At 38.0% G+C, this 12,745-nt stretch overlaps 1 protein-coding gene across 1 annotated transcript in view; it reads left to right on the forward strand.

The window, feature by feature from the left end:
• Positions 1–1,096: 1,096 nt before the first annotated feature.
• rnd2 (Rho family GTPase 2) overlaps positions 1,097–12,745 on the forward strand; it is a 42,048-nt gene continuing 30,399 nt past the window's right edge. The window contains exons 1-2 of the mRNA XM_087810014.1: positions 1,097–1,370; positions 3,702–3,789. Coding sequence (XP_087666140.1) covers positions 1,269–1,370; positions 3,702–3,789 — 190 coding nt within the window. The 5' untranslated portion in view covers positions 1,097–1,268. The remainder of the gene's footprint in view (positions 1,371–3,701; positions 3,790–12,745) is intronic.

Genomic DNA, 12,745 nt, shown 5'->3' on the forward strand with positions numbered 1-12,745 from the left:
AGGAAGAGAAGTAAAACAAATCCACAAAAACATATCACAACTGTATTACAATGCTATTGCAAAAGTAATTGCTCACCAGCCAACCAGTTCTTGGCCGTAATATTCAATGACAGGGGACCATCTTTTTTCAAACAGAGGGACTTTAAGTTGCAGTTTGGTAAGTCATTTTTTCCATCTGGTAAACATGCTTTATCTTCTGTTTCCATTGATCCAATGTTGGTGGGTTTATTTTCATCCAGTGAATTGTGATCATTTTTCTTGCAGTTAACAACAGTATATGTAGGAAATAAAGTTGGTCTTTGTTATACAGATATTCTTCTGATACATCAAGAAGATACAGCATGTTATTATTTTTTAACTTGTATATTATTATTGAAAACCACCACAGAACGCTGGCAATAACGTTTCGTAGTGTGTTTTTCTTCTTGTGTGTTTTTATTTTTTGTTATTATTTTTTATTTTATTTTATTTTATTCTGTTAATAGTGTTAATTTTTAATTATGTAAATAATTTGTATATTTTTAAGATCGTTTTATTTTATTATCTCTTTTATTTGTGACCCTGGTCTAGAAAGGCGCTATATAAATAGAGATTATTATTATTATTATTATTATTTCTTTTTTTCCTTGCACTTTAATCTCATTGTTCACCATTTTAAAGTCCAACAGGTGGCGCTCTTTGGTAAATAATCGCGGACTTTACCTTCGTGTTTAAAGAAATATAATAAAAAAGAGAGCATTATACGGTTCGGGGGCAAATAGTTTCTTGTAAATGTAAAGGTCAAACCTGACAAGGGTCGTCAGTGGTCAAATGGTCAATTATGTTTATTATAAAGAATGTAAATATTACGTTGGAAATATGTATAATGTATGATTTGTCAAACTAAATTCACGTTGAATCTGAACATGAAAAAACGTGTATAAACTTAAATAAACGAATTCATGTTAATTGTCATTATTATGACAACAGGTGGAAACATTTATTATTGTCATCCCAGTGTGTCGGAGGATCAGGTCACCGTCAGTCCCTCAGACGCGTTCGGAAGGCGTGGCCAGTCCTCGGGAGTCCCGGAGTTCTCTGGTCCTCCTCCCGGGTCAGTGTCAGTCTCAGCGTCCGCTTAGACCGGAGCGCAGCGTGGAGCCAGGCTGGAGAGGACGCACCGCCCCGGCGCATGTCTCTGCTGCTTCCTCCCCTTCTTCTCGACTCCTGGAGCGGATGCTGGATGCCAGCGAGCCCCGCGTCCAGACTGCACCCCTGACGGCCCCAGCATGGACAGCCTCGGCAGCCGCTGCAAGATCGTGGTGGTGGGAGACACTCAGTGCGGGAAGACCGCGCTGCTCCACGTCTTCGCCAAAGACTGCTATCCTGAGGTAACACGCGCAAAAACTTGTTTTTTTTTTATTTCTTGAGCTGAGAACAGCGACAGGTGGAATTAAGATTTAGGATTTATTATCACTGCTCACTGACAAGTGCGTCTACTGATGATAAAGTTTGGTACTATGAGTCAGGCTTTTTATTTATACTTCAAAATGTACATGATATTTAGTATTTCATGATATTTTTCTTAACTAGAAGATTCATTGGATGGAAAAAGGAAAATCAAAAAAACGTTTAAAAAAAAGTCTTGAGGAATAAGAGGTTGTTTAAAGGGGGAAATATAAATATTTGTTTGAAAACATGATAATACTGATCACTTTTTTGTCGAGTGCTTTTAAATGATTTGTGTCATGAGCAGTCAAAGATGAGTGAGTTATATAGTTATTTTGTGGCACTGACCAAATGCTTCGGTATTATCGAGTATCGAAACATGCTTCATCTTTTGGTGGCAGTTTTCTGTACCCATGCGTGATAAAAACTAACGTGTGGATTTTCCGTGAGTGTGACAAAGGCAGTTGACGTCAGTTCCATATATAAGAAGGTGTTCTTTTGCACTTGAAATTATTTGTTATGTATATTTTTCTAAAAAAAATGGCTTAAAGTGGAAATATACCTATGTGAAAGTCAAGGTCTTTACTATGTGTGATGTCATTTCCTTTCGGTTAAATTTGATCTGGGAAGAACTGTATCGTCAGGAACTGATATGGAAGTGAAGGTATCGCTATCAGTACCGGTATCAACAATTTTCGATAGATAACCAGCTTTAGATGCCAATTTTTACGCCATTTTCTAGATGTAAAACTTTGCAGTAATAACATTGTCTCAGTTAATAGCGTAAGGAGCCATAATTGCATTTCTAAAGACTTCAGATTTCTAAGAATGGAATTCATGAATTTTTATAGTTCTTTTCATTAACAACAACTTCCTTTAACTCATGAATATCAATCCTTGTTAATCTGGTTTTCTGTTGTTGTGTTATTATTATTAATGTTATTATTATTGTTGGTGTTGAATAAGTTCATTTATATCCAAAGAGTGGAAGCTAAATGAATTAAACATGGCTTTGCTTGATTTAACAACAATAACATTAGTTATGAAGCCAATTTTTCATGTAAATGTGATGATTAAAAAAAGGAAAAACATTAGAATACAGATATTACTTAAATATTACAGAATACTGTCCAACATATAATAAATGAAATCAACGTTTAACAAACTGACAAGTAACAGGGATATGTTTTTGCAATACATACACATTAAAAATGAATACACAGCCATTACTGGAGCTGTTCGCTCATTGTGTTGAAAAATGACTACTTCACTGTTTATTGTTTGTAACGATGGAAATAGTTGCCGTGATTTTAAAGGGTTACAAATAGATTCAAAGTGAGATACTTGAGTTGAGGACAGGTTATAATCAGGTAAGTGATCCAGCTCACCTCATCAAAGAGATGGATAAGTTGAAAGACTCATTCCTATTGAAATGAATGAATGAATAAATCATCAAATTGCTTGACTTTTTTAAAGTTCAAACCTTGAGAAATGTTCTTACAAGACATAAAAAGAGCCTGTTCATTATATGCCGCTGATGTTTGATAGTTCATAAAAGGGTGAGACAGTCTGTAAACAAAGAATTATGATGATGAATTAGTGAAGAAGAGGTTTAAGTTAAAGTTTATTTTATCTTTTTAGTGCATTTTTTATTTAAAAACATTTTTTTTTTTACCAGTTTAAGTTGAGTGTCACTGCATGCAGACAATCCTAGTGAATTAAATAGTATATCCATCTGAATGTACGTTCAGAAAATATTCAAAAATTATAATTTTATTCTTAAAATTAAAAGAAAGATGGCATTGTTGTAGATCAGGGGTCACCAATTCTCTGCCCCTAGTGGGCGATGACGAGGACCCCCTAGAGTGCCTTTAAAGTAAATATAGCAATGGAACAGCTTACATTAATACATGTTTTAAATGTATGGATTTAACAATGTATTTACAAAACAAACTCTGGACACTTAAGTCAAATATAATGCTCATGTAAACACACTTCTTTCCTGACACATTGAGGAGCAGCTTAAGCCCTTAAAAAGTTGACAGAAAAGTGATAGAGGAAACTCTATTTCCACAGTGATCAGGAGGAATATTTGAAAAAAAGTTTGTATCAAACAGAACCTGCTACTTGAGCTACTCATTGACCATGAAAATGCATAGGGTTTAGTGAACCTTGTGATGGATTTAATGATGCTTTGAATCGTGTTATTGCTTCTCTACATGCACATGCTGTCTCCTACTCACTAAAACCATGAATGACTCCCTTGTTTGCAGACCTACGTGCCCACCGTCTTCGAGAACTACACGGCCAGTTTTGAGATCGACAAGCACCGGATAGAGCTGAACATGTGGGACACGTCAGGTAAGACAAACGTTTGAGATCAGAGCTGCTGAGGATCATGCAGATGGTGGGCTTTAGAGGGTCCGTGTCAGAGGTTTGACGGATGGGTTCTGACCCTGCTGGCTGTCTTCGGTCTCGGTTATTTTCTGTGTCAGAGCATCTGCTATTTATGTTGTTATTGCAAGCACTGCCGGTGCCAGCCCAGTCTGGACGCAGGCCGTGTGTGTTTGCATTCCGGCTGCTTGCTCGGATTCTCTCAAGCTCTGGCTCAGGGTCAGGCGACTATCAGGGGGTTGGGGAGTGGATGACGGTGCCAAGAAGGGACTGAGGGGAGGTATTTTTTGGGGGTGGAAAAGAAAAAGGGCTTTGTCTAATTGTAGCAACAATGTTAAAGTGGAGTGAAGTGTTACTTTCGAGGTTGACCATGATATTATCAGCACCAACACAACATAAGGCTACACACACATTTTTCCACACCAGCTTCCTTTTGTGTCACCGAGTGATTTTATGTTGCCTGGCAGACGGTTGGCTTCAAAATCCAAGACATTTTTATGTTGTTATTGTGACCTCTTAATATATCAGTGTTTAAAATAAAACAAGAATCAGATTACCAATTATGCTAAGACTTTAGAATGGGGAACACATTAGAACTATAAATAGGCAATTTATTTATATATGTATTAACAGCAAATTAGCTACGTATTAACCATTATAAAGTACTAACTCACACCTTGTATATTGTTTATTCTACCCTCAGTATCATGATAATAAGGAGTAAGCTTAAGCTGAACAACACCTTAATTACTTATTATAAAAAGAAAAATAAAGAAGTAAATAAACTAAATCATGGCCTTATTATGTAAAGTACAATTAGTCATTCACTTTTAATAATTCTCTCTCTTTTAAAGTAAAAACATAAGATTGCTATTAATGCTAGTATACATTTCCTTTTTTCTCCTTTAAAAGACACAGTAGTGTGAATGGTGAATAACTTCTTTAATTGTATTTAAACCTAATAAGGGGGAAATATAGAGTAGTTTGTTTTCAAGTTATTTCTTTTATAAGTTATTTATTTTCCGTTAATAATCAGTTATTATGGTGTTGTTCCAATTGAACTCCCTAATAGCATTGGAAATCAAAATCCTAGTACTTCCTATTAGTGAAATTTACATTTGTTTGGCCCCTAACTTAGCCTGCTAAAGCAGTTTGGCCCCCTGTGTGATAGAGATGGACACCCGTGCTCTTTGTGAAAGGTTTATAGGTGTAATAAGATGGTTCAGAAACTTGAACATTCAGAAAGCAAAACTAGTTTCATGTCCCGTTTTAACGTGTTGCTGATGGAATCCCAACCCAAAAAAGTATGAGTGAAGGGTCAAACAAGAGTCAAACTGCCTTTTTAAAAAATTGGACATCATGCATCCGCTTAAATAATAAATAAAGCGGAGTAAAACATTTTCTAGATCTGTAATAAATGCAGGCAAGAGGTGGATATACGTGGCTAGATGGATGGTGGCTTACGAGAGACTGCCTTGCGATGTGAAATGGGACCCTTGAGTAGTGTCTGTAATAAAAGATCAATCTCTACAATTATATTTGATAACTCGTGTGAGCACAGGTGCACCTTGGGAAATGTGGTTTTACGACAGATATGCTCCACTTACATTTCAATTATTTCAGGGCAGATGGCATCTCTGTCGCCACTATCTGTATTTTACATCTCACTCACGCCTGACCAGCAGAACGAGCGGTCGGCCTGTAACACAAGCTCCTCCCCTTAATCTCTGCCCAAAGACTTTCCCAACCTATCTTTAGATTTCATGGGAGCCAGATCTTTTTTTTTTTTTTTACTACAAAAATGTTTTCCTTAAAAGCCATATTGACCCAGCGAGTAAATATCCTCGAGCCTGTCAGTCCAGGGTCGGGGTCTTCGAGGGCCTGGGGGCCACAATTAAGCCGGGTCTCCTTATCTCCTTCTCTAATGACGTGGGCGGGGGGGTGGGGGGGGAAGATGATGTGCTTCTGTTGCTTTTTTTTAAATCCCAAAACTACCTTTAGCAGTTTGAGTCTTTTAATCTCCGTCCAGGAGCTGCCCAACAAACATGACGACAAACCCACGGGCGTGTGTGTGTGTGTGTGGACTCCATTATTCATTGATTCACAGCAAACACAGATGTTCATATTTTCTCTTGACAAAGAAAATAATTGGCTCACACACACATGAGAAAGGCTTTCATCTGATAAAAACGGGTCTGCGGGTTGGAATTGGATTTCTTTATCTTAACCAAAACACATATTAGAGGCACAATTGCCTAAAGACACCGGTTCTGTGAATTACCCACTTCACATATTTCTTCCTTTTTATTCATTAAAACGACTCGGGAGACGTTTTCATTCCTCCCCAACCTTATTATGCCGTTTCCATAGAAGCACAGGTCCTCGGATTTTTGTGAGAATTAAGCCCAAGAGTGATCAGGAAACAGCTACAGGCGTCAAGGGTTTGACTTGAAAAGAGAATTTACAATTGCAATTCTGACCTGAAAGTTGAAAGAACATTTCAGGGAGAGAGAGAGAGTAGAGAAAACCGTCTTACAGGTTCTTGCACTTAACACATTAGGTGTTCTCTTGAGGAGTCATCCACATAATCACATGTGGCCACACAGGATTGTTGAAACGGCGGCGTAAGCACGAGCACACCAATTTGTCTATTACTGAACTCAGGTGTGATAAATAACTGTTAACGTTGTTTTGTTTGTGTTACACAAGTACGTTGTCGGGGACAAGACGTGTCCATTAGGGGGTTTAATGAGAAACGGGTCTGAGGTAACATACCAGAGAAAAATACATTGGTACAATACAGCAGAAGTTTTTGGCCGAATGGTGGTCATGATGTCTCCTCTAGGGGCGGTCAGTTCTCAGGGTGGGGTCCGCTTGTGGAATCCTGGACTAGGAATGAAATAGAAACATGAACTTACGCAAATATGCTTCAATGAAGTTGTTTCGGTCAGTTTTGCATCCTTGAGCTCCAATCTGACAAAGACAGTACTTGTAAGTCGGAATTCTTTCCTGTTTAGTAACCGGGGTTCAATGACATGCTTCCTGTTAGTTTTGAGAACTGGGTTGAGTTGCGTTATCAGAGGTCTGTCTTTTTTTTTTGCGTCAGTGAGTCTACACGGCTGCAAAGTGTTATAGGAGATTCAGGTTTAGCCACAAATGTCAAAAAATGTTCTTTTCATGAACAAGTCAGTCTGAGCTTAATCTAATTTCCACTCGTATCCTGCTTGAAAGCACTCTTCCTGGTGTGGAAAATACAACAACCTAACCTCTTTTATCCAAAACCCTACTGTAATGGTTATTGCAGGATGATCTATATCGGTTCAGTTGATGGGATGACAAGCAACATACCATCCAGCTTAGTGGTGTATTTTTGTTTTGTTTTCAGGGCAAGAGGAGCAGCCTCTCGTGACAATCCCAATTGTTGGGCATTCACTGTGAGAGCATTGAACGCCAAGCTTTTAGTTTGATATGCAATTTATGTAGGAATGTAAGCTGTAAACACTTCCATTTAAGTTCTTCCAGCATTCACCGTTGGTAAACTCGAGTCCACCAGTGATTTGATTTGATCTTATTCATTCAATTTCCTCCTTTGCATGCTCAGAGCGAACAGTGTTACTCAATATATCAAATGTCGGAAACACTCACTCGTGAATCTGGACATTTGTGCTGCATTCCTTCCATGAAGGTACTTTCAGTATAGTTTGTGACTTTCCATCACATGTTGAAATGTGTAGTACCTGGTGAATCAGACTCAGGGTTGAACAGAGAAGAGTTTATTTTGCCTTTAATGAATCGGATGATTCCACGATTAATTTGGTCCTCGAGCGAGTGGTCAATAATGAACGGAAACTGCTTGAAAAAGCCATTAAAGCGACTACCAAGTAATGATTTGTCTATATTATCATGTTGTTGTGTTGTTCTTCTAGTTTCAAACTCTCGAAAAAGGCCAAAACAAGGCAATATGTTGTCTACTTGAGTCTGGAAGTGCATGATTGGGTGATTTCATCAAGCATCTCCAATAACAAGATTGTGTTTAAGCATTTCTGCGTCTGATCTCCCACATCCACCAAGAAGATTTAGTTGGAGTCATCCAAACCCACCGAAAGTAGGTCAAAGACTGAAACACCATTGTTTGTGTCCTAGGTCCCTCATTTAATCAGATGTTTCCTCTCCTCAATTGGCTCCTCGAGCAAGTCATCAAGTGGTCAAAATGTCAATGAGGCCTGTTGATGGCTTGTCAAGGGGGCAGCGTTGATTGCTGAAAATGCTCAAGGGCGACATTTGAGTCAGCGATTCTGGCTTTCTTTTAAAAGCGTTTTGAGCCGAGCCAGGGGCGTTTACACGCTTTCTACCCTTTCCCAAGATGGTTCCTGGGAATGATCCCCCCCCCCCCCCCCCCGGCCATGACCTCAGACTCATTCCCTTTCCCAGAGGTGTGTTGGCTGTTTCTCACCAGCCCAAGTCATGACAGACGGGGGTTCCCCAAACCCGACTTCAGGAATTGCCACATGTCTTCCTTTGTTCAGTAAACTGGATTATCATTGGAACACATCATGTCTCACTGTTTCAGTTCAGTCATCGGAATGTCTGCAGGATCTAGAGCTCTATTGTTACTAATCCTTCATGAGAATTAATTTTGATGTCACACCCTTGTCCACCAAATCACACCCTTTCTTTTTCATATCACCACGTCTCATTGGAATGTTGTATAAACTTGTCATCAATAATTATACTTAACATCTGAATTATCACTGAATTATACATACTATTAAAAAAATATTGTGGTAAATTAATGTAGGTTAAAACAAATGATTTCTTTCTTTCGAACCTCCTTTCTCTTAGTCATGATCTCGTCATTCTTCAGGTATTCCAACAAACAAGTTACCAGCGTTTTGGTTGTTGTGTTTCACTGAGATACCAAGTCGTTCCCACAGAAAAAGATCTCAAAGATACCAGGGGATCTTCCAGCTCAAGTTGTTTATTTGTTGTAGCCGCCACGCTGTTTGCAGTCTGTTGTGTGCTTCCTCTTCCGTGTGGGATCACATAGTGTACTATTATGGCACTTTAGTTCCGTGTGTGTGCTCAGATCGGCTCGGGTTGCCGAAGGAACCGAAAACAGAAATGGTCCAGTCAGAGTGCGTTTACTGGTGCACACCTACACATACTATTGAAGACACGTCCAATTCAGGGGGGGACAATCCGACCGGCCAAAATGTTTTGTTGTCCCATCAATTAACGTCAACATTTAACGTTGATCTAAAACTGGATCGGCTACATTGTAAGGTACAGGCCAAAAGTTTAGACACACCTTTTCATTCATTAACATTTTCCATGACTGTTTAGATTGTAAATTATCCCTGAAGGCATCAAAACTATGAATGAATACATTTGGAATGATGTACTCAACAAACAAATTTGAAATAACTTAAAACCTGTTTTATAGTCTAGTTTCTTCAAGTTAGCCACATTTTTCTAAATCCTGCTTTGTAGACTTATAGTTTTTTCTTGATGAATTCAAGAGTTAGTTCCCCCGACAATATGTTACAGGTGTGTCTAGTCTGGGTTACTTTGTGGCATTTCCTGTCTTTTAATGGAGTTCATCAGTTGTGTTGTGCAGAGTTCAGGTTGAAACACAGCCGACAGCCATTGTCAGAATTCTTATTATGACAAGAAAAAATCGGCTCAACTGAGGGAAACGAGTGAGCAGAATTACTTAAAGAGGTGAAGGTCATTGCAAAAAAATTCGAATGAGCCCATTAGGTGTGTCCAAACTTTTGGCCTGAACTTTATGTTAGCTGCTTTGTGGACTCATAGTTAGGCTACGTTAAAGTGCTACTTTCTAGAAGTGATATTTTGTAGGTCAAAAATTCTAAAAGTAAATTTGTTCAAAGTCATGTTTTGGCATCTGACAAAAACAGTACAATTTGTTGTCTAAGAAAACAACTTCTGTAGCAAATGTCTTGGTCTCAAGCAATGAACAGTACAAGTTATGTATTAGCAGCTTTGTTTTTGTCCGGCCTACGTCTGAGTTGAACCTTTTTAGAGCCATTGCGTCATGGAGTTTGATACCTCTGCTTAAGATACATAGTGTCATGGGAAGAATTGGTGAAAAGAAGAGATGATCACAGAACCAGTGGGATGGCTTGGTTCTATTGCATCACATCATATCACATCATCACAATACCATCAGAATACCGTCCAAAGACCATCAAAATGACAAGTATACATTGAGTTAGTAATACACGCTGGAATGGTCTTTACAAGAAATCGTGTAAACACAGAAATGTTTATCTAAATTTATGCTTAGTGACGTTAATTTGTCCAGGATAATACAAAAACAGAGACATAAAAGACCAAAGATGAATTGTGACATTTTCACAGCTACATTCTAGTTTCATACAAACACACTTTGACAACAGATTCAACAATAACACACATCATAGAACATTTTGACTTTGAAGCAATTAAATGTCCAAGCTGTGGCGAACATATTAAAACTAAACCTTCTTCTTCTGTCAGTATTTTTTCCAGAGCTATAATTGTTTCTCCTGCTGAAATAGAAAGAGAATCACTTCCTCTGCAGGATTTTGACTGAAAAAAAAAAAAAGCTCTTTTGTAATTTTCCTCCGACAACACAGTGAGTGACGTTAAGTACAAGAAAAACAGGTTTGGAAATGTCACAAATTGTGAGAAGCTGCTAAAGAACATTACTTGGTTTAAATATGACTGCTCAGTGGGCAGCTTTATACTTCTACACGCTGTGTGTCTCGGTAGCACATTCGTCACAATAAAGCTGTCAGAGAGTTGTTGTTTTGAACTGGACGGACAAGGTGCAGCGAGTGAGCGATGCTCAGCTTGTCACTTTCCCCTCACACCTTCACCCACAGCTTTTTCTGCCACCTTCAAGCCTGACATTCCTCTCACGCTCACAAGTACGACGCCCCAGACGCCTGTAACACCAGACCCTCGTCATTTCTGCCTCAGCAGCAAGAACACCGAGCAGACCCTATGGGATCTTACTTGACTGTAATATACAGAATATTGTTTGTTGAAAGGTACAAAGGTAGTTCAACAGTTTTTCTTTTCTTCGGCCAAAAGAAATTGAAATGATTTGAATTCATCTAAATAATGCTAATTCTATGTTAATATCATATAGTGGTTAGGAAATATGTTAACTTGAACACGCACATTTTTATTTTAAGGCCATTTAAAAAAGAAAAAATGTATATCAACATCTAATGTCATCAAACCAATTTATTTATAAATTGCGTCTTTATTATAAGGGAAGAGCAAACATTAGTGCAGAAATATTACTTAAAAGTTTAAGTTATGATATGTTCATGACTCCATTTATATAAACGCTTGTAAGTATTACCTTTGTAACTATTACCTATTGTAATTATTAAATATGTATTACCTATGTAATAAGGGTATTTTCTAATGACAGATGCTAATTATTAAGGGGGTCAGAAAATATTGACACTCTGTTATATCGCAATATTGTTTTTTCACGATACTATATTAATATTTTACAGCACTGTGCCAACTTTTCTTTTTTTTCCTTTTAATTATATTTGATGTTTTACCATACTTTTTTCATAGATAACATTTAATCTTCATTACAATTAAAATGCAAATATTTGTAAATGCCATTTGTTCATTTTTGTGTCGCAATTAAACTTTCGGTCGCTAGATGGCAGCTGTCATTACGTACAACGCATCTTAAGCAACAATGAAATCGCACAAGATCCCAGCAATGACTAGGGACGAGAGGATACAGTCGACTTCATCAGCTTTTAAGCTGATGTTTGGACATATTTTCGTTTCAAAATTAAAATAAAAGCAGTTTATTTTCTGCAACATTAGAGTTAAATACTCGAGCAATACTACAAATGTAACCTTGTTTCTATTTTATCGCAATATTATTATATCACTGTCTTGCCAATACAAACTTATAAATGCATCACATTTTCAAGTCCTCAAGTGCTTCTGTTCTGCTGCCTGATCCTGTGGTTAAACTTATAAAAGCATTAGATCAGAAACATCACTTTTTGTGTCATAAAGGGAACATGGCTGATTGTAGACATTACTTGTATTACGGCGAATGAACCTCATTCTTATCATGAATCAGACGTTCTCTCCCTAGACACGATACTTTCCAGAGTAATGCTGTTTACAGGTTTCAGGAAAGGCAACAACAGGAGATATTTAAGATGAATTACCATCCTGGGGCAAGGTTGACGACATACTTTTATCTGCTCCGTGCTCAGAGCCAAACCCCCTCCGCCCCCCTGAAAAGTCTCTGCCAGAATCAGCCCCGGGCAACACTGGAGCTTCCAAACCCGTACTGATGAGACCGAGCTGGCTGGAAGACCCAGCCCTGCCCCCCGGGGGATGTTCAGGATGACAGTTTGGGGTAATGAGTAAACAGGAAATAGTGCAAGGTTGATGAAATACAGCAAAATAAGGGATTTTAAATGATTCATCAAAAATCCCTGCACAGTATTTTTGTACAGAGCGTATAATGTTAGAAGTTTTAACTACACAGTCATTCTGGTTATAAATGCTTCATGTCTAAAAGAGCTAAAAGTACAAAAGGGTTGACAATATGGGAATAAATCTCAGGGTGTTGCCTGTTTTCGTCTAAAGAATTAAGAGACTTAATGTGGGCATGTCTCGGCGAGGCAGCGCAGGTAGACGTTCTCCACAAATATGTTACTCCTCAGGAAATTCAATGAAATATTTCAGGACATTCGGTCGTGTGAAAAACTCAATCTATGTTTGAAATGTTTTTTTTTTTTAATTTTAGGCAAGGAATTGAATATTAAAGTGTAACTACTATATACATACTTATTTTAACACATCTTCTCTTAATAACTAAAATATAATACCAAGACGCATTTCCAAGCAGTATTTTGTAACT

The sequence above is a fragment of the Callionymus lyra genome, chromosome 15, assembly GCF_982586985.1.
Source record: "Callionymus lyra chromosome 15, fCalLyr1.hap1.1, whole genome shotgun sequence".
Taxonomy (NCBI): domain Eukaryota; kingdom Metazoa; phylum Chordata; class Actinopteri; order Syngnathiformes; family Callionymidae; genus Callionymus; species Callionymus lyra.